At 39.7% G+C, this 21,506-nt stretch overlaps 1 protein-coding gene and 1 long non-coding RNA gene across 5 annotated transcripts in view; both read left to right on the top strand.

Annotated features, from left to right (window-relative positions):
- LOC133561191 (bromodomain-containing protein 1-like) overlaps positions 1-10,738 on the top strand; it is a 46,963-nt gene extending 36,225 nt beyond the window's left edge. For 2 of the 4 annotated variants that reach the window (XM_061914488.1, XM_061914489.1), the window contains exons 10-13: positions 2,159-2,292; positions 2,721-2,830; positions 3,070-3,224; positions 9,746-10,078. In XM_061914488.1, coding sequence (XP_061770472.1) covers positions 2,159-2,292; positions 2,721-2,830; positions 3,070-3,224; positions 9,746-9,929 — 583 coding nt within the window. In that variant the 3' untranslated portion in view covers positions 9,930-10,078. Of the gene's footprint in view, positions 1-2,158; positions 2,293-2,720; positions 2,831-3,069; positions 3,225-9,745 lie in introns of all 4 variants that reach the window. The other 2 variants (XM_061914487.1, XM_061914486.1) reach the window with 1 other exon arrangement.
- Positions 10,739-18,886: 8,148 nt separating this feature from the next.
- On the top strand, positions 18,887-20,064 carry LOC133559938 (uncharacterized). The gene is made up of 4 exons (XR_009808347.1): positions 18,887-18,958; positions 19,324-19,387; positions 19,831-19,899; positions 19,995-20,064. It is a non-coding gene; the product is annotated as an uncharacterized LOC133559938 (long non-coding RNA).
- The last annotated feature ends 1,442 nt before the right edge of the window (positions 20,065-21,506 follow it).

The raw sequence follows: 21,506 nt of genomic DNA, 5'->3' as shown, positions 1-21,506 counted from the left end.
ATTTAGGACCAAAACACTTAAAACAAGTAAAACACTCTAACATCAAATCTGTTTAGTGAGAAGAATTATCTTATTATACAGAAAATAAGCAAATATCACCCTTATTTGAGATATCCAATCTTACTTAAATTTCAGTTTTTGCAGTGTTTGAACTCATTCAATGTAACAAGGGTTTGAAGTTGAATGTTCGATTGTAGGTTATTCCAAGCCTTCGGCTTGCCGGCTTCATGCATTGCTGCTTATCATATTTGGCTGATTATAATCTCAACACTGTCAGTTCCGAACCAGTTGTAGTTCTAGATAATTTATTAGTAGCCAGCGAGAAAATCTATTTTTGACATCACGATGTAAACAGAGATCAGATCACCAGAAGATAGACTTGCGAACGTTTTCTGAGTTCTTAGCATGCATGTTACTGTATAAAATTTTACATGCCATTTTTAATTATAATAATGTCAGTGAACTACTAAAAAAAACTAAAATGTCGGTGGTACATTAAATTGGAAATGTAAATGTCAAAAAGACAAACAAAAGAGGTTTGTAGACAAAAATAAATATTAAGGTAAAATATAGTGTAAAAATGCACCCAATTGCAGGAAATGTATTCTTGATTTTCAAAATTTCCCTTCAGGATTTGTGTGGCAGCACTTTGTGTGGATAGAAATGTTCCTCTTGTTTGTCAGTTTTCCTCTTTTTTTTCCTCAAAGGCTCACATGCCTGCACTTAAAATATTCTCAACAAAATACATTGTACAAAAAGCACTAATAATTGAAAGATAGAGCAAAATGTATAAATCAAACATAAATGTCAGTACTAATTATTAACACAGATTTGTTTTAATTTACGTACACATTTTTGGAGCCCTTTATAAAGAAAATCCCTTTGTCATAACAAATTGTGCAAAGTATTGGATGACGTCATGGGACCACGCCCACACCGCCACAGGTATCTTGGCAATCAAGATATGGTCGTACTTTTTTGTCGCGTGGTTATTGATTATGCATACTAGCACTGTGTCAAATAAAAAGTAGAAACAATGGTGACATTTCAAACTTCTCACACAGCGGTTCTCAAATGGGGGTACACGTACCCCTGGGGCTACTTGAAGGTATGCCGAGGTTTACGTGAGATTTTTTAAAAATATTCTAAAAATAGCTATAATTCAAAAATCCTTTATATATATATATATGTATGTATGTATGTATATATATATATGTATGTATGTATGTATATATATATATATGTATGTATATATGTATATATATATATGTATGTATATATATATATATGTATATATGTATGTATATATATATGTATATATGTATGTATATATATATATATATGTATGTATATATATATATATATATATATATGTATGTATATATATATATATATATATGTATATATGTATGTGTGTGTATATATATATATATATATATATATTTATTGACTAATACTTCAACAAAACAATTTAATATTCAGTGTTGACAGCTAGATTTTTTGTGGACATGTTCCATAAATATTACATGTTAAAGATTTCTTTTTTTGTAAAGAAATGTTTAGAATGAATTTGATGAATCCAGATGGATCTCTATTACAATCCCCAAAGAGGGCACTTTCAGTTGATGATTACTTCTATGTGTAGAAATCTTTATTTATAATTGAATCACTTGTTTATTTTTCAACAAGTTTTTAGTTATTTTTATATCTTTTTTTCACAAATAGTTCAAGAAAGACCACTACAAATGAGCAACATTTTGCACTGTTATACAATTGAATAAATCAAAAACTGATGACATAGTGCTGTATTTTACTTCTTTATCTCTTTTTTTCCAACCAAAAATGCTTTGCTCTGTTTAGGAGGTACTTGAATTAAAAAAAAATTTTTCACAGGGGGTACATCACTGAAAAAAAAGGTTGAGAACCACTGCTCTAGCAGACGTCTTTTCCTCACTCATTTGCTTCTCATCGGTTTCACCCTTGCAGGTTCAGGGATTTGCATGCTCGGTGCGACCCATTAATCGTTTGTTCCTATTATTTTTTAATGATTGTGAGAAGCCAAAATCGAAAATCGTAATTAAAATTGGATTAATTGTCCAGCCCTACCAGCCGTACGTCACCTTTTCTCGTGTAACCACCTCAACTTTCTCGTCTCCAGCACCATCCTCAGTCTTCCCAAGTGCGGCAAGGGGAAACCCGCCATGGTGCGCAGAAACACAGTGGATGATAAGAGTGAATTAATTGCCTGCATAGAAAATGGGAATTTTGCCAAAGCTGCACGGATTGCTGCAGGTATGTAAATATGCTGTGTGTCGACACATAAGTGTAGCGGTTTTGTCGTGCGTAGTCCCAGATGTCTGCAGGTTGTCGAAGAAAATAAAGCAAAACTGACCATTTGTAAGGTGTATTTCATTGAAATGTCACGGTTAAATGCATTATAAAGTGCAGACACCTGCTGTTTGGGAAATTCACAGTAGTTCCCTGCCAAGTTCTTGCGGCGGTCTCTGCAACTCCTCCTGTCGCCATGGCATCCCCACAAGCCAACATCTGGACCCTCTAAAATTCATATTTGGCTGATTAAATGAACAAGAACATGGCTCGTAAAGTGCAATATCTGTCTGTTCCATGTGGACGTCCCACCCTCCTGCTTGTGATGCTCCTGTGGTTGATTTAAACCCACCTGTATCCTTGTTCGGTGTGTCCCCCCCCCGCTTCTGTAGAGGTTGGCAACAGCAATATTTGGATGCCCGCTAGTGCTGCAACTGTTGCACTGGAACCCCTAAAGCTAGTTTGGGCCAAATGTAGCGGATACCCCTCCTACCCTGCCTTGGTGAGTGTTTTCGTAGCTCTGAAAACTTTTTAATAAGTCCGTCCGTGGCTTGCAGATGAAGCAAAAAAAAAAAAAAAGAATGTACTTTACTGTTTAATTTTTGTCCGCTTGGTGGCAGTATTTAACCGCTTGCTATTTAATTGCATGCAAAGACAAAAAAAGAAAAAAAAACAAGGGCATAGTGTACACTTTGAGAGTGGATGTAATGACAAGTCCATTTAATGCGTACGCCTGTTTAGATCGTCGACCCCCACATGCCGCGCGTGGGCTGCCAGCACAACGGGGTGTCCATCCCCATGCCCCCCATGGACGTGCTCCGCATCGGAGAACAAATGCAGTACAAATCGGACGACAAACTCTACCTCGTGCTCTTCTTCGACAACAAACGCAGCTGGTGAGTTTCTTTTTTTTTTTTTTTTTTTTTACTGTTTGGCATTATTAACATGTTGTATGTGAGGAATATTGTATCGACCCAAATACACTGTAAGACTAAGCCATCTTTCTGATGCTTTTTGGGGGGAATGTCTTTAAAACTACATCCAGGTTTCAGAAGTGAAGTGAATTATATTTATATAGCGCTTTTCTCTAGTGACTCAAAGCGCTTTACATAGTGAAACCCAATATCTAACTCAGTGTGGGTGGCACTGGGAGCAGGTGGGTAAAGTGTCTTGCCCAAGGACACAACGGCAGTGACTTGGATGGCGGAAGCGGGAATCGAACCTGCAACCCTTTAAGTTGCTGGCACGACCACTCTACCAACCGAGCTGTGCCGCCCGATAAATAGACTCACTTGTGATATTTTATTAGCTGTTCAACATAGGTTGATTGGCAACACTAAATTGGCCCTAGTGTGTGAATGTGGTCTGTCTGTCTGTGTTGGCCCTGCGATGAGGTGGCGACTTGTCCAGGGTGTACCCCGCCTTCCGCCCGATTGTAGCTGAGATAGGCGCCAGCGCCCCCCGCGACCCCAAAAGGGAATAAGCGGTAGAAAATGGATGGATGTTCAACATCTGTCTAACTCTGCTCCTTTCTTAGTAGTCACAAATAAATAGAATAGGTGGTGTCACGGTGGCAGAGGGGTTAGTGCGTCTGCCTCACAATACGAAGTTCCTGCAGTCCTGGGTTCAAATCCAGGCTTGGGATCTTTCTGTGTGGAGTTTGCATGTTCTCCCCGTGAATGCGTGGGTTCCCTCCGGGTACTCCGGCTTCCTCCCACTTCCAAAGACATGCACCTGGGGATAGGTTGATTGGCAACACTAAATTGGCCCTAGTGTGTGAATGTTGTCTGTCTATCTGTGTTGGCCCTGCGATGAGGTGGCGACTTGTCCAGGGTGTACCCTGCCTTCCGCCCGATTGTAGCTGAGATAGGCGCCAGCGCCCCCCGCGACCCCGAAAGGGAATAAGCGGTAGAAAATGGATGGATGGATAACGTGATGCCTATCCAGTGTTTCCCACAGGTCAGGCATTTATTTGTGGTTGTGGTCGGGCGGCGGGGGGGGCAGCGATGACCAAGAAGAACGCGGAATTGGAATATAATTACAAAACGTTATGTACATATCTATATACATATTTATATAACATTTACATATTTATACAATATGTAACTACAAGCTCCATTCACAGACAAGAGTCCCATTGCTTTTATGAGCGGTCGAGTGAGTCAAAAGCCGATAATTAAAAAAAAAAAAAAATGTTTTATTTGTTGCGGCCGTAATTCTTTTCGTGGCGGGCCGCCACAAATAAATGAATGTGTGGGAAAAACCCTGCTATCAGTCTTTCAATGTGGAAAAGCTGTCAAGTAATACCCAATTTTTTAATTTTTTTCCCATTTTTTTTTTTTATCTACAAATTGAAATAGATAATAAATATTCCAGTCCAATCCCATATTTACAATACTTAGGATAAACATTCATAAAGCAAACGAGAAGACGTTTAAAGTTAAAGTACCAAAGATTGTCACACATGCACTAGTTGTGGTGAAATTTGTCCTCTGCATTTGACCCATCCCCTTGATCACCCGGGGACCATTTATGGTGATTTAACCCCCAATTCCAACACTTGATGCTGAGTACCAAGCAGGGAGGCAATGGGTCCCATTTTTTATAGTCTTTGGTATGACTCGGGGCTTCACGGTGGCAGAGGGGTTAGTGCGTCTGCCTCACAATACGAAGTTCCTGCAGTCTTGGGTTCAAATCCAGGCTCGGGATCTTTCTGTGTGGAGTTTGCATGTTCTCCCCGTGAATGCGTGGGTTCCCTCCCGGTACTCCGGCTTCTTCCCACTTCCAAAAACATGCACCTGGGGATAGGTTAATTGGCAACACTAAATTTGGCCCTAGTGTGTGAATGTTGTCTGTCTATCTGTGTTGGCCCTGCGATGAGGTGGCGACTTGTCCAGGGTGTACCCCGCCTTCCGCCCGATTGTAGCTGAGATAGGCGCCAGCGCCCCCCGCCACCTCAAAAGGGAATAAGCGGTAGAAAATGGATGGATGGATGGGTATGACTCGGCCGGGGTTTGAACTCACGGTTTAGCTCGGTTGGTAGAGTGGCCGTGTCAGCAACTTGAGGGTTGCAGGTTCGATTCCCGCTTCCGCCATCCTAGTCACTGCCGTTGTGTCCTTGGGCAAGACACTTTACCCACTTGCTCCCAGTGCCACCCACACTGGTTTAAATGGAACTTAGATATTGGGTTTAACTATGTAAAGCGCTTTGAGTCAATAGAGAAAAAGCGCTATATAAATATAATTCACTTCACTTCACTTCACAACCTCGATCTCAGAGCGGACACTAGGCCACTGAGTAGGTTTAAGTACAATACTTACTAAAAACGGTGGAACCTCGATGTACGAAACCGTTTTATATGCACATTTTTGAATTCATGCACTTTTGTATTAAGCCAAAAATGCTTTTGTGTACGAACCATGTGGAGGAACACTTCATGCAGACGCCTGCAGGCAAGAAATGATGCAATATGTACATACAGTTAACCTAAATAGCATGCAAGCCTGAATTAGCTTTTACTAAGCAAGGAGAAACATTCTAACAGATGTAAGCCCTCAAAAGCCACGTTGCAACTTTCTAGCATGTGTGCCTTTTCTTAGTTTTTTCGCCCTTTGACAAGTTTTGTCCATCTTGCTTACTGAATAGGAGTCCCAAAAACTCAATAGACCGGCTTTGAAAGGAGTGAATTGCTGTGGAGTAAAAAAAAGACTATTTGCGAGGAGTACATTAATGCCGCTCACAAGCATGATGACAACACAGTAAGTAAACACAGCAAGTTTTAAATGTGAGGAGGTCTTTTGCCACAGCAGAGGAAAAGACAGCATCTCTTCTCTCCCTCCAGAGCAGCCCCTCGCTTATCCAAATCCAAAACACACACTGCCCGGGTCCTTCTCGTTAGCTTCTCTGCAGTTGTTAACGTGGCTGGATTTAACTTTGTCAATGTTTATTGCAGCAGTTTGTTTGTAAAAGTTCAGGATTATGTGATTTTGTTTGTGAGAGTGCACCATAATGACTTTGTGTGTGTGTGTGTGTGTGTGTGTGTGTGTGTGTGTGTGTGTGTGTGTGTGTGTGTGTGTGTGTGTGTGTGTGTGTGTGTGTGTGTGTGTGTGTGTGTTCCTGCAATGCTTACTTACTGGGGCTCTGATTACTAGGGGAAGGCAATTTCGCAAATTTGGGTAGCGATACCGATTCGATCCGATACCGGCCAGTATCACCGATACCGGAAATGTCGTCATCTGATGGGGGGGGGAGACTTCGGGGTATCGTTACTTTTGAAAAACAAATTTGTACTTTTGCCTTTATTAATTGATTATGATAATAATACAACACAGGACAACGATTTAAGTCAAAAAATAAAATATTTATTACAAAAGTAATATCAGTAGCAATAAAGTAATGCAAATAAGGTGCAAACAACTACTGAACCTGGCTTGTCGCCTCAAAACACACAAACACTTAAGGTAAATAACCAAACTCTAGTTATTGAACAAAGTTGTAAACATGAATACAAAACAAAAGAAGTGAGAAATTCAAATAAAAAAGTAATAATATCAATTATAATAAAGTAAGTAGTGCAAATAAGGTGAAAACTAATACTGAACTTGGCTAGTCGCTTCACAACACACAAGAACTTAAGTAAAAAAGAAAACACTAGTTATTAAACAGTTGTAAAAATGAACACAAAACAAAAGAACTGACAAATTCTTATCGTTATTTTAGTGCAATAAAATACTTTACAATTTACAACCAACACATTAAGTCGCACTGGAAACGCACGTGTGTGTGTGTGTGTGTGTGTGTGTGTGTGTGTGTGTGTGTGTGTGTGTGTGTGTGTGTCCGAGTGAACCTCGGAGCGAATTATACTGATGTGTGTGTGCGAACGCACCAAGCGTCATGTTAATTTTATTATTTTATTTTATTTTGGGTTGAAGATGAATTTTTAAAGTGTTTTTAAATCTCGTTCGCGATCCATCACTAGGGAGGAGGGTGGAGTGGTGCGCTCACATTTTTTTTTAAATCGAAGTGATTCGCTCAATTTGGTGAAGTATCGATACCATCACGCCAGTATCGATACGATACCGATACCAAGTATCGATATGCCCAGCCCTACTGTATACACAGTCACTTTTAGAGGACCTCTGACGGTATGGGGACAAAAAAACAGGTCCCCTAAAGGGAAACCTTTTAAAGCAGGGGTGTCAAACTCAAATACAGAGTGGGCCAAAATTCTAAACTGAACAAACCCGCGGGCCAAAGTTGAACAACTTAACCTTTTAATAAGGACCCAAACAAGTTTTGCATTGAATATTGAACAAGCAAGGCTTATATATATCTTTATAGTGACATGCAAAATCGAGTTTTGTTGGTAGCGGGGGTGTATATTGTAGCGGCCCGGAAGAGTTAGTGCTGCAAGGGCTTCTGGGTATTTGTTCTGTTGTGTTTATGTTGTGTTACGGTGCGTTGGAGCCACTATGGATTGAACTTTCACAGTATCATGTTAGACCCGCTCGACATCCATTGCTTTCGGTCCCCTAGAGGGGGGGGGGGTTGCCCACATCTGAGGTCCTCTCCAAGGTTTCTCATAGTCAGCATTGTCACTGGCGTCCCACTGGATGTGAATTCTCCCTGCCCACTGGGTGTGCGTTTTCCTTGCCCTTTTGTGGGTTCTTCCGAGGATGTTGTAGTCGTAATGATTTGTGCAGTCCTTTGAGACATTTGTGATTTGGGGCTATATAAATAAACATTGATTGATGCATTGATTGATTGATGTTCTCCCGAAATGTGTTTGTCATTCTTGTTTGGTGGGGACAGCGTGGCGCAGTGGAAGAGTGGCCTTGTGCAACCCGAGGGTCCCTGGTTCAAATCCCCACCTATTACCAACCTCGTCACGTCCGTTGTGTCCTGAGCAAGACACTTCACCCTTGCTCCTGATGGGTGCTGGATAGCGCCTTGCATGGCAGCTCCCTCCATCAGTGTGTGAATGGGTAAATGTGGAAGTAGTGTCAAAGCGCTTTGAGTACCTTGAAGGTAGAAAAGCTCTATACAAGTACAACCCATTTATTTATTATCATTTGTTTGGTGTGGGTTCACAGTGTGGTGTAACAGTGTTAAAGTTGTTTGTACGGCCACCCTCAGTGTGACCTGTATGGCTGTTGACCAAGGATGCCTTGCATTCACTTATATTATATATTACGTGACTGGGCCGGCACGCTGTTTGTATGGAGGAAAAGCGGACGTGACGACAGGTTGTAGAGGACGCCAAAAGCAGTACCTTTAAGGCACGCCCCCAATATTGTTGTCTGGGTGGAAATTCGGGGGAATGGTTGGCCCGGGAGATTTTCGGGGGGTGCACTGAAATTCGTGATTCTCCTGGAATAATCGGGAGGGTTGGCAAGTATGAGAATTAGCGTTGAATGCGGTGTTACAGCGGCACCGCCACTGTATAATACCGGCGGGCCAGCTCTAATGTTAATTTATTATTGCCTCAAGGGCCAAATGAAATTACACGGCGGGCCAGAGTTTGACACCCATGTTTTAAAGGATTGTCAGATCCATTCTGAAGATGCCTAAGTGATTTTTAAGCTTTGGCCCATAAAACATGTTTACTGGTTTGTTTGAGTGTGAGACATTTGCACAGCAGCAACAACTTTTTTTTTTCAAATGTTTTTTAGTAGGGCTGTGAATCTTTGGGTGTCCCACGATTCGATTCAATATCGATTCTTGGGGTCACGATTCGATAATATATCGATTTTTTCCGATTCGATTCGATTCTCCATCCAAAAACGATATTTTTCCGATTCAAAACGATTCTGTATTCATTCAATACATAGGATTTCAGCAGGATCTACCCCAGTCTGCTGAGTAGTAGATATATATATATATATATATATAAAAAAAAAAGCTTTTATAATTGTAAAGGACAATGTTTTATCAACTGATTGCAATAATGTAAATTTGTTTTAACTATTAAATGAACCAAAAATATGACTTATTTTATCTTTGTGAAAACATTGGACACAGTGTGTTGTCAAGCTTATGAGATGCCATGCAAGTGTAAGCCACTGTGACACTATTGTTCTTTTTTATTATTTTTATAAATGTCTAATGATAATGTCAGTGAGGGATTTTTAATCACTGCTATGCTGAAATTATAATTAATATGGAAATGTTGGTCTTACTTAAAAATGCACGCATTTATTTGTGTTCAGTGTTAAAAAAATATATTATATGGCTCTTACGGAAATGCATTTTAAAATATTTTGCTTTGTGGCTCTCTCAGCCAAAAAGGTTCCCGACCCCTGATCCAGACCATAAATACAAGACTTGCCGAGCGGGGGAAAAAAAACATCTAATATTTGGGTCAATGTGGTCTTCCTGCTAAATCCTTGTGACAACTCCCCCCCTCCCCCCTTTCAGGCAGTGGCTTCCCAGGTCCAAGATGGTCCCCCTGGGCATGGACAAGACCATCGACAAGATCAAAATGATGGAAGGCCGCTCCTCCAGCATCCGCAAGGCGGTCCAGGTGGCTTTCAGCCGCGCCATGAACCACCTGAGCATCGTGCAGGACGAGCCCGTCAGCGACCTCAGCGACTTCGACTGACAAAAACCCGTACCTCTCCCACGCCCGCTCGCCACATTCCCGACTCGTACGCACTCCCAAACGTGCCCAAGCTGCTGAAGGAATGGCCCGCCTGGGCCTGTCACTGTGCCCAAGAGACCGTGTCCACTGTCCTCCATCTCAAGACCAAAATCATGTATGTCCGTATGAACTTTGTATTCCAGCTGTACATATGTCACGCCACACTAACTTATTTTTAGTGTCCTTTTTCTATTTATACTTTTTCATGCATTTGTGGCGCTAAGTAAGGCGTGAGTGCTGAGGAAAAAAAGCCTTGAAGACGAGGCCCCGACCATGTGAAAGTTTTAAATTATTGCCCTTTATAATCGAGCGCTTTCGTTTGGTATTAATCCTTTTTTTTTTTTTTTTTCTACGGAATAGTTTTAGTCTATTTTTGTTGCTATATTGTATATTTATATGTTTTGAATACAGTTTGTCTGAAGTCCGATTACGTGGATAACCAAACCAAAACATTCGCTACCCAGATAGTTTTTTTTTTTTCAGCGTGAGAATATTCTGTTATGTGACTCGTTTATTTTTGCCATAGTTGCAGAGCCGCACTAACTTATTTGAAAGAAATGTTTTCACTTTATGTACTCGAGGAACAATTATGGTTAAGTAGCACATTTTAGGATTTTCAAACTTTTTTTTTTTTGTAGCGGTAGAAATTAAATCTGGCATTTGTTTTTTTTTTTGTCTGGGTAGCAGTTAGGGTGATTTCATTTTGTATCGAGTCATTTTTTTATCAAGTCACATGAAAGAGCAAAGAAAATAAATACAAATATGACTGACTACTTTTTTCTCGCATAAGTTGAAGAGCATTCATTTGATGAAATTGTTGAATTAATCATGAGAACTTCTGAGGCTCTTTGGGAAGCGTTTTAAAGTTTTCCAAAGAAGTTTTGACAAAGTGTTGAGCTATCCATATTTTTAATGGGCTGCATGTGTTAGCAATAAAGATGGAGATATTTCCAACCACTCAGCTTGCACTTAAATTAAAATATAAAATTGTGTCCAAAAAAAAAAAGTTTTTACATTATTTTTCAAGATATTTGATTATGTGATTTTGCACTTTTGATGGGTGGATCATAATCCTAATCAAAATATTTAGCAAATTAAATATTAAACAATACATAAAGGCAATGTAACAGTATCAAAACAACAGGGGTGTCCAAACTTTTTCCACAGAAAAATTTAAGCATGCGTGGGCCATTTTGATATTTTTTATTTTCAAACCATAACAAAATATATGGATTTTTTTTTTTTTTTAATCCTTAGGGCTCCTGGGAAGCATAGAGCAGTGGTCCCCAACCTTTTTGTATCCGCGGACCGGTCAACGCTTAATAATTTGTCCCGTGGCCCGGGTGGGGGGATGTCCTTTTTTTTTCCTTTTTATTTTTGTTTTTCTTTGTCATGAAAAAGGGATGTTTTTGTCATAAAAAAGGAAGGTTTTTGTGGTTGGTGCCCTAATTGTAAGTGTATATTGTGATTTTTATGTTGATTTCATAAAAAAAAAAAAAATAAAAAAAAATTCTTCTGCGGCCCGGTGGTTGGGGACCACTGGTATGGAGGCTCTCAGTCCCAAAAATGTTAAAATAATTCAAATTATTATTTTTTATTTAATCCTTACAGTAAATCTCTATCAACTTGAGGTTGATATAAAGTAAAACAAATAAGGTTTTATGCCTTTTCTGTCAAAAATAACTGTTTTTTATAGTAAAACTGAAATACCGTATTTCCTTAAATTGCTGCCGGGGCGCTAATTAATTTAAAACCTATTCCCACTCCTACGCTTACCAAAGGCATGCGGTAAAAGTAAGCATGCGCTAATTATTTTAAAACCTCTTCTCACTCTGGCACTTACCAAAGGTATGCAGTAAAAATTTGAGTGTGATGTAAGCTTGGACCTTAAATCCTACTGAATAGCTCTTAATCTTCCCTTTATGCGATTACAAATTACCAGTATTGAAATCAGCCTCCTCCATTTTGAAAATGATGACAGGGGAAGTGTCACGAGTTTGACCAGGTGTTAATACGAAGCATGCGCTAATTATTTTGGGAAGCGAGTTTGACCCGTCAGTAATTCCAGGCAGGTGCATACTATATGCTCGGCGGAAATTCAAGGAAATACGGTATGCAGTATTTATATAGATAGTGTTGGATTTGGTTGTCTTTTTATTTCCTAGTCAGATTTTAGAACAGCTAAAGTGTGAGCCTTTTACATAGACCTTGAATTTGGAATGTGGGGATGAAGCCATAACAATCTGTTATCTCAACTGTCCAAGGTAGGGAGGAGAAGAAGAGGGGCGGGTGAGAGTGAGCGAGGAGGGAGAAAACTGCCATTTTTAGGATTAGATCAATTTGGACCGTGCGTTTTGAAATGTATCAAGATTGATCTCCCAAGGCGCTTTGGTTATAAAATATCAAAATGAGCAACCTCTGTCTCTGATTGATTTAAAACCAGCTTATGTGTCATAAAAGAACCTGGGGGCGTTGACCGAAGGAAGAATGGATCAGAACGCAAGAATAGATAGTACTTTATTGATTCCTTCAGGAGAGTTCCTTTATTTAGCAATTAAAGCCCTCAAAGATCAATAATGCAGGAAACCATTGATTTTAATGATTAAATAGTTTTGAGTAATCACAGTGAAAAGTTGGATAAAATCCTACAAAATATATTTGAGATCCGAAAGGTTCCCCACTCATAAAGTGATACATTTTTATTTGATTTTTTTTTAAACTTTTGACACTTAAATTTCAAAATCAACTTCCGATAAGTTTGAACTATTATTTTGTTTGTTTTATGCTCTTTTGTCAAAACTTTGATGTTTCTATATGGCAACCACACAACATATGCAATATTTTTTAACACATAAAACCTTTAAAATCGGGGGTCTCAAACTCAATTTACCTGGGGGTGCCCTGGATGCAGAAAACGGGTGAGGTTGTGCCGCAAGAAAAGATTTGTTCACAAAATCTAATACGTACTTTTTAATTTAATTCTTAATTGAAATTAAACAATGGATGTCCGCTAACTTTTTGCAACTCAACGCCAAAAAAAACGGAAATGCTGATTATCGGTCCTGCTAGACACCGACCTCTATTTAATAATACAACTCTAACATTTGACAACCAAACAATTAAACAAGGCGACACGGTAAAGAATCTGGGTATTATCTTCGACCCAACTCTCTCCTTTGAGTCACACATTAAAAGCGTTACTAAAACGGCCTTTTTTCATCTCCGTAATATCGCTAAAATTCGCTCCATTTTGTCCACTAAAGACGCTGAGATCATTATCCATGCGTTTGTTACGTCTCGTCTCGATTACTGTAACGTATTATTTTCGGGTCTAGCATTAAAAGATTACAGTTGGTACAAAATGCGGCTGCTAGACTTTAGACAAGAACAAGAAAGTTTGATCACATTACGCCTGTACTGGCTCACCTGCACTGGCTTCCTGTGCACTTAAGATGTGACTTTAAGGTTTTACTACTTACGTATAAAATACTACACGGTCTAGCTCCATCCTATCTTGCCGATTGTATTGTACCATATGTCCCGGCAAGAAATCTGCCTTCAAAGGACTCCGGCTTATTAGGGATTCCCAGAGCCCAAAAAAAGTCTGCGGGCTATAGAGCGTTTTCCGTTCGGGCTCCAGTACTCTGGAATGCCCTCCCGGTAACAGTTCGAGATGCTACCTCAGTAGAAGCATTTAAGTCTCACCTTAAAACTCATTTGTATACTCTAGCCTTTAAATAGACTCCCTTTTTAGACCAGTTGATCTGCCGTTTCTTTTCTTTTTCTCCTATGTCCCACTCTCCCTTGTGGAGGGGGTCCGGTCCGATCCGGTGGCCATGTACTGCTCGCCTGTGTATCGGCTGGGGAAATCTCTGCGCTGCTGATCCGCCTCCGCTTGGGATGGTTTCCGCTGTGAACGGGACTCTCGCTGCTGTGTTGGTTCCGCTTTGGACTGGACTCTCGCGACTGTGTTGGATTCATTATGGATTGAACTTTCACAGTATCATGTTAGACCCGCTCGACATCCATTGCTTTCCTCCTCTCCAAGGTTCTCATAGTCATCATTGTCACCGACGTCCCACTGGGTGTGAGTTTTCCTTGCCCTTATGTGGGCCTACCGAGGATGTCGTAGTGGTTTGTGCAGCCCTTTGAGACACTAGTGATTTAGGGCTATATAAGTAAACATTGATTGATTGATTGATTAATGAATTCACCTTCTTTGAATGGCTTTCCCGCCCTAGCAACATATACTCGCCAACTCTCACGATCTTTAATAAAAGAAACACCCGAATATCAGTGCCCCTCCCGACAATCTCCCGGGGCAATCATTCTCCAGGTTTTCACCCGGACAACATTATTAAGGGCGTGCCTTTAGCGTCCTCTACAACTTACCAAGTCACATATTATAAGAGACTTCTGCAGACCCACCGAAGTGACTACAGGACATACTTGGTCAACATCCATACAGGTCACACTGAGGGTGGCCATATAAACAACTTTATCACTGTTACAAATATGCGCCACACTGTGAACCCACACCAAACAAGATTGACAACACATTTTGGGCGAAGTGAAGTGAATTACATTTATATAGCGCTTTTCTCTAGTGACTCGAAGCACTTTACATAGTGAAACCCAATATCGAAGTTACATTTCAACCAGTGTGGGTGGCACTGGGAGCAGGTGGGTAAAGTGTCTTGCCCAAGGACACGACGGCAGCGACTAGGACGGCGTGGCCCAGTGGGAGAGGGGCCGTGCGTAACCCTGGTTCAAATCCCCACCTAGTACCAACCTCGTCACGTCCGTTGTGTCCTGAGCAAGACACTTCACCCTTGCTCCTGATGAGTGCTGGTTGGCGCCTTGCATGGCAGCTCCCTCCATCAGTGTGTGAATGTGTGTGTGAATGTGGAAGTAGTGTCAAAGTGGTTTGAGTACCTTGAAGGTAGAAAAGCGCTATACAAGTACAACCCATTTATTCATTTATTTAGGATGGCGGAAGCGGGGATCGAACCTGCAACCTTCAAGTTGCTGGCACGGTCACTCTACCAACCGAGCTATACCGCCCCAAAAACAAAGTTGTCTTTGACAAGGCTTTTATTTTATTTTTTACTTTATATCAACTTGAAGTGGATATAGAGATTTACTGTTAAATGTAAATAAATAATAATAATAATAATTTGACTTATTTTGAACATTGTAATGACCGAGACCCTTTATGGTCCCCCGGGAAGCTTAAAAAAAAAAAAAAAACATATATTTTGTTATGATTCGAAAATGAAAAATATCAAAATGCCCCCGCATGCTAAAATTTTTCCGTGTCTGGAAAAAGTTTGGACACCCCTGTTTCAGCACAACCTCGCTAGCGTGCGCTAAAGGCTGGTCGACATTTTATACTTCCATCCATCCATCCATTTTCTACCGCTTTTTCCCTTTTGGGGTGGCGGGGGGCGCTGGCGCCTATCTCAGCTACAATCGGGCGGAAGGCGGGGTACACCCTGGACAAGTCGCCACTTCATCGGAGGGCCAACACAGATAGACAGACAACATTCACACACTAGGGCCAATTTAGTGTTACCAATCAACCTATCCCCAGGTGCATGTCTTTGGAAGTGGGAGGAAGCCGGAGTACCCGGAGGGAACCCACGCATTCACGGGGAGAACATGCAAACTCCACACAGAAAGATCCCGAGCCTGGATTTGAACGCAGGACTGCAGGACCTTCGTATTGTGAGGCACACGCACTAACCCCTCTTCCACCGTGAAGCCCATTTTATACTTCCATGCCGCAAAAAGCATCCCGAGTGGGTTTGTGGAGTACAAGTGTTGGGAAAGCCACTTGTCGTGGGAAAAGATGAGCGAAAAAGAAGAAACATAAATACGGTTTCCTTTTTGGCACAAGCTGAAAGGAGTGAATGCAACATTTCAAAGTTTCAAATCCTTCATCAGTTCCAGGGTGGACTTGGTGCTGACACAAGGCGATGTAGTGCCCCCTTGTGGACAGTGACAGTAACACAACAGAACAAATACCCAGATTCCAATGCAGCCCTAACTCTTCCGGGCTACAATAGGGGGCGGGGTTGGGGGTGGAAGTCAAATACAAAGTGCGGCTGTGCCGACATGTTGTTTGTACACGTTGTAGAGGACGCTAAAGACCGTGTCTCCACGCTGTTGGGGTGAAACTCGGGAGAATGTTTACCCCTGGGGAGGCAGCAAAAATTGGGAGTCACCCGGAAAAATTGAGGGTATACAACAGGGGTCACCAACGCACCATGTCGCCCGTAAGGACCAGATGAGTCGCCCGCTGGCCTGTTTACACAGTAATTTGGACATCTGTGTTGCTGAATCTTTTGCAATTTGTTCAATTAATAATGGAGACGTCAAAGAAGAATGCTGTTGGTGGAAAGCGGTGGATTGCAGCTGCCTTCAGCACCGAAACACAGCCGGGGTTTCTTTGTTTGTTGCGAAGCTTTAACACAGAGCGGTCAAGCGAACATGTTTCTCTACGTCAGGGGTCACCAACGCGGTGCCCGCTGGCACCAGGTCGCCCGTAAGAACCAGATGAGTCGCCCGCTGGCCTGTTCTAAAAATAGCTCGAATAGCAGCACTTACCAGTGAGCTGCCTTTATTTTGTAAATTGTATTTATTTACTAGAAAGCTGGTCTCGCTTTGCTGGACATTTTTAATTCTATGAGAGACAAAACTCAAATGGAATTTGAAAATCCAAGAAAATATTTAAAGACTTGGTCTTCACTTTTTAAAATAAATTCATTTATTGTTTTACTTTGCTTCTTATAACTTTCAGAAAGACAATTTTAGAGAAAAAATACAACCTTAAAATTTTTGGGGGGATTTTTAAACACATACCTTTTTACCTTTTAAATTCCTTCCTCTTCTTTCCTGACAATTTAAATCAATGTTCAAGTAAATGTACTTTTTTTATTGTAAAGAATAATAAATACATTTTAATTTAATTCTTCATTTTAGCTTTTGTTTTTTCGACGAAGAATATTTGTGAAATATTTCTTCAAACTAATTATGATTAAAATTCCCAAAAATTATTCTGGCAAATCTAGAAAATCTGTAGAATCAAATTTAAATCTTATTTCAAAGCCCTTTAAATGTATTTTAAAATTTTTGTTCTGGAAAATCTAGAAGAAATAATGATTTGTCTTTGTTAGAAATATAGCTTGGTCCAATTTGTTATATATTCTAACAAAGTGCAGATTGGATTTTCACTTATTTAAAACATGTCATTAAAATTATAAAATTCATCTTAATCAGGAAAAATAACTAATAATGTTCCATAAATTGTTTTTTCAATTTTTTTCCAAAAGATTCAAATTAGCTTCTTTTTCCCCTTTTTTTTTCGGTTGAATTTTGAATTTTAAAGACTCGAAATTGAAGATAAACTATTTTTCATAGTTTATATTTATTGTGAGAAATCATTAAGATGATCAGTGTTTCCACAAAGATAAATATCATTAATTATTAATAATAACTTAGAGTTAAAGGTAAATTGAGCAAATTGGCTATTTCTGGCCATTTATTTAAGTGTGTATCAAACTGGTAGCCCTTCGTATTAATCAGTACCCAAGAAGTAGTTTTGGTTTCAAAAAGGTTGGTGACCCCTGATATACAAGTATGATGCTGTAAAGCGACATTAATATAAAACTTGCGGGCCGCTCCAGCATTAAATTTCCATATTAAGGTGCGGGCCGCATAATGTGTTTGAGACCCCTGTTTAAAAGTGACAATTTTTAAGTAATAATTCATTATAACATTGATTTTTTTTAATTTTTTTTTAATTTTTTGAGCAATGGAAAAAAAAAGAAGAAAATAAAGACAAAAGGAACAAAAAAACTGCCTGCATGGCAGCTTTGTGTCAACATTGCCACTTTTTCTCATTAGATTTCACCTCATTCCACTTCTTTTAAATGTTTTTTGAAATTTTTGCAATACTATCGATTTTGCAATTTTTGCAGAATGTGTGGCGGGCTGGTAAACGATTAGCTGCGGGCCGCAAATGGTCCCCCAGGCCGCACTTTGGACACCCCTGGCTTAAGTCAATTGTGTTAAAACTGCCCTTAGTTGATAATATATATGTATATATATATATATATATATATATATATGTATATATATATATATATACATATATATACGTATATATATATATATATATATATATACACATATATACATATATATATATATATATATACATATATATACGTATATATATATATATATATATATATACACATATATACATATATATGTATATGTACATATATATGTACATATCCCGTTATGCGCCTGCCTTGAATTACTGCCGGGTCAAACTCGCTTCCCAAAATAATTAACGCATGCTTAGTATTACCGCCTGGTCAAACTCGTCACGTCACGAGTGACACTTCCCCTGTCATCATTTTCAAAATGGAGGAGGCTAATTTCAATACCGGTAATTTGAAATCGCACAAAGGGAAGAAGATTAAGAGCTATTCAGTAGGATTTAAGGTCCAAGCTTACATCACACTCAAATTTTTACTGCATACCTTTGGTAAGTGCCGGAGTGAGAAGAGGTTTTAAAATAATTAGCGCATGCTTACTTTTACCGCATGCCTTTGGTAAGCGCAGGAGTGAGAAGAGGTTTTAAATTAATTAGCGCCCCGGCGGAAATTCAAGGAAATACGGTATATATATATATATATATATATATATATATATTAATATATATAAATATATATTAAAACTATATATACGTACATATATATGTATATATATATGTGTGTATATATATATATATATATATATATATATATATATATATATATACATAGTTAATGTTTTGATTTTTTTTTATTATATAGATTTAATTTTTTGCACAATTGAATCGTTACACCCCCCGGATGTCACGTGACATCGGTTACTATCAGGTAAGCCTGTAAAGCAGCGAGCTAATTTACCTCCCAAAAGATTCGCCATCAAAGGTAATTATGCAAGAGTTCAATACTGTTATTCCTTTTTTGAGTTGTATTATCACAATTGACCTGTTGCCACTATATCAATTTAATTAATCCATTCAAAAGTTGGAGGAATATCGCAGTCAATTTTAGCCGAATAGGCTAAATTAGCTTAGCAGCTAAACATGCTAAATAAGATACACAAGGTTCAGTTTCAATTAATTCGAAAAATGTATGTTTTTTGAGTGAAATTCGAATTTATTAGTGATAGTGGCAGCCGATGTTTTCTAGTATTTATATTTATATTCATAAAAAATATTTTAAATGTTTTGAGCTTCACACTTCTTGTTTCCTGGAATGGCCACAGGATGTAATTTCCTTCTTTACCGCAGAGTGGCGCTGTGGCCCCGTTCAAATACACGCGTCCATCCAAGGCGTCTTTGCGTCACACTTCAGGTAAGACTAACAACAATAATAACCATCCAGACAATATTTAGCTTCAAATTGTGCACAATATGAACAACGCTGGTTGATCCCAAATAAGTGTTGTTTAAAAAAAAGAAGCTTGCAGTTTATTTTGGGGGTGTAAAATGCAAATGTGGACAAAAAAAGGGGATGAAACAAACATTTTATTTTTTCATCCAAGCAATTTCTGCTTTTTTTTTTATTTGGAGCCGCAGGCATTTATTGTAGCATCATGGGGATTAATGGCCATTCAGTTAGAAGGGAGCCACCTTGAAGACATTTGAAAGACATCTCCCATCTTTATAAACAGCTAATGAAGTCACACACACACACACACACGCACACGCACACACACACACACACACACACACACACACACACATTGCATCTTTGTCTTTCTTCTGTTTGTCTTCACCTCGAGACTAATTGTGCAGGGAGGTAAACACAGCAGTCGAGTGGAGAGGACGCTGAGTCAAGCGTGAAGATCAATCTACCTGCGTCAGGTGACTTTGACTGAGGTGGGCTCATTAGGGGCCTAAAAATTCTGGAAGCCCGCCAAGCTCACCTTTTTTTACGCGTGTGTGTGTGTGAGAGACAGGGCCAGCACCCACCTGCTCCCAGGTGTCTCCACCCGATGTCCATGAAGGGAAAGAGTTTCCACACAGGTGTGTTCCATTTTCGGATGCAGTGGATTATTGTAAGTACCGTATTTCCTTGAATTGCCGCCGGGGCGCTAATTAATTTAAAACCTCTTCTCACTCCTGCGCTTATTACCAAAGGCATGCGGTAAAAGTAAGCATGCGCTAATTATTTTAAAGGGGAACATTATCACAATTTCAGAAGGGTTAAAACCAATAAAAATCAGTTCCCAGTGGCTTATTTTATTTTTTGAATTTTTTTTTCAAAATTTTACCCATCCCGGAATATCCCTAAAAAAAATCTTTAAAGTGCCTGATTTTCGCTATTTGTGAAGCCATCGTCCATTTTCCTGTGACGTCATCCAGTGATGCCAATACAAATAGCACAGCAAGATATAGCGACATTAGCTCGGATTCAGTCTCGGATATCAGCGGCTTAAACTATTCAACAGATTACGCATGTATTGAAATGGATGGTTGGAGTATGGAGGCAGATAGCGAAAACGAAATTGAAGCAGAAACTGAAGCTATTGAGCGAATAGCTATTGACGCTATTCGGCCCTGTTTGCCTTAGCATCGCCGGTAAAAAGTTTCGCATCTTGTGACACTGGATCAACTTAAATCCATCGATTGGTAAGTGTTTGTTTGGCATTATATGTGGGTGGAGGGAAATGCTGGATGTAAATATAGTTTCAAATGTACATACAGCTAGCCTAAATAGAATGTTAGCATTGATTAGCTGGCAGTAGTGCGGCGACCAAATATGTCTGATTAGCACATAAGTCAACAACATCAACAAAACTCACCTTTGTGATTTGGTTGAATTTATCGTTGGAAATGCATCTGCAGGTTATCCATACATCTCTGTGCCATGTTTGCCTTAGCACCGCCGGTCAAATGTGCAGACACTCCGGCACATTCAATGGGGGTCTGGCGGCAGATTTCTTTGACTTTATCGTTGGAAATGCATCTGCTTTGAGTGTCAAAGGATATCCACACAATTTTGCCATCTCTGTTGTAGCATAGCTTTCGTCGGTAAAGTGTGCGGAACAAACAACTGACCATTTCGTCGGCTTTCCCCACACCCTCGTATTTTGAACAAATTTCGTCTAATTTCTTGCCACTTTCGCATCTTTGGGCCAGTGGTGCAACTTGAATCCCTCCCTGTTAGTGTTGTTACACCCTCCGACAACACACCGACGAGGCATGATGTCTCCAAGGTTCAAGAAAATTGTCGAAAAAACGGAAAATAACAGAGCTGAGACGCGGTGTTTGTAATGTGTTTGAGAAAATGTCGGCTTTATTACCTAGGTGAGGTCACGTTCTGACATCGCTCCGAGAGCGATGAATAGAAAGGCGTTTAATTCACCAAAATTCACCCATTTAGAGTTTGGAAATCGGTTTTCTGCAACATCAAGGTATATATTGACGGTTACATAGGTCTGGTGATAATGTTCCCCTTTAAAACCTCT

This window comes from Nerophis ophidion, linkage group LG10 (genome assembly GCF_033978795.1).
Source record: "Nerophis ophidion isolate RoL-2023_Sa linkage group LG10, RoL_Noph_v1.0, whole genome shotgun sequence".
NCBI lineage: Eukaryota > Metazoa > Chordata > Actinopteri > Syngnathiformes > Syngnathidae > Nerophis > Nerophis ophidion.
Note: the sequence above shows the minus strand (reverse complement) of the source record. Positions and strands in the feature narration are given on the sequence as shown.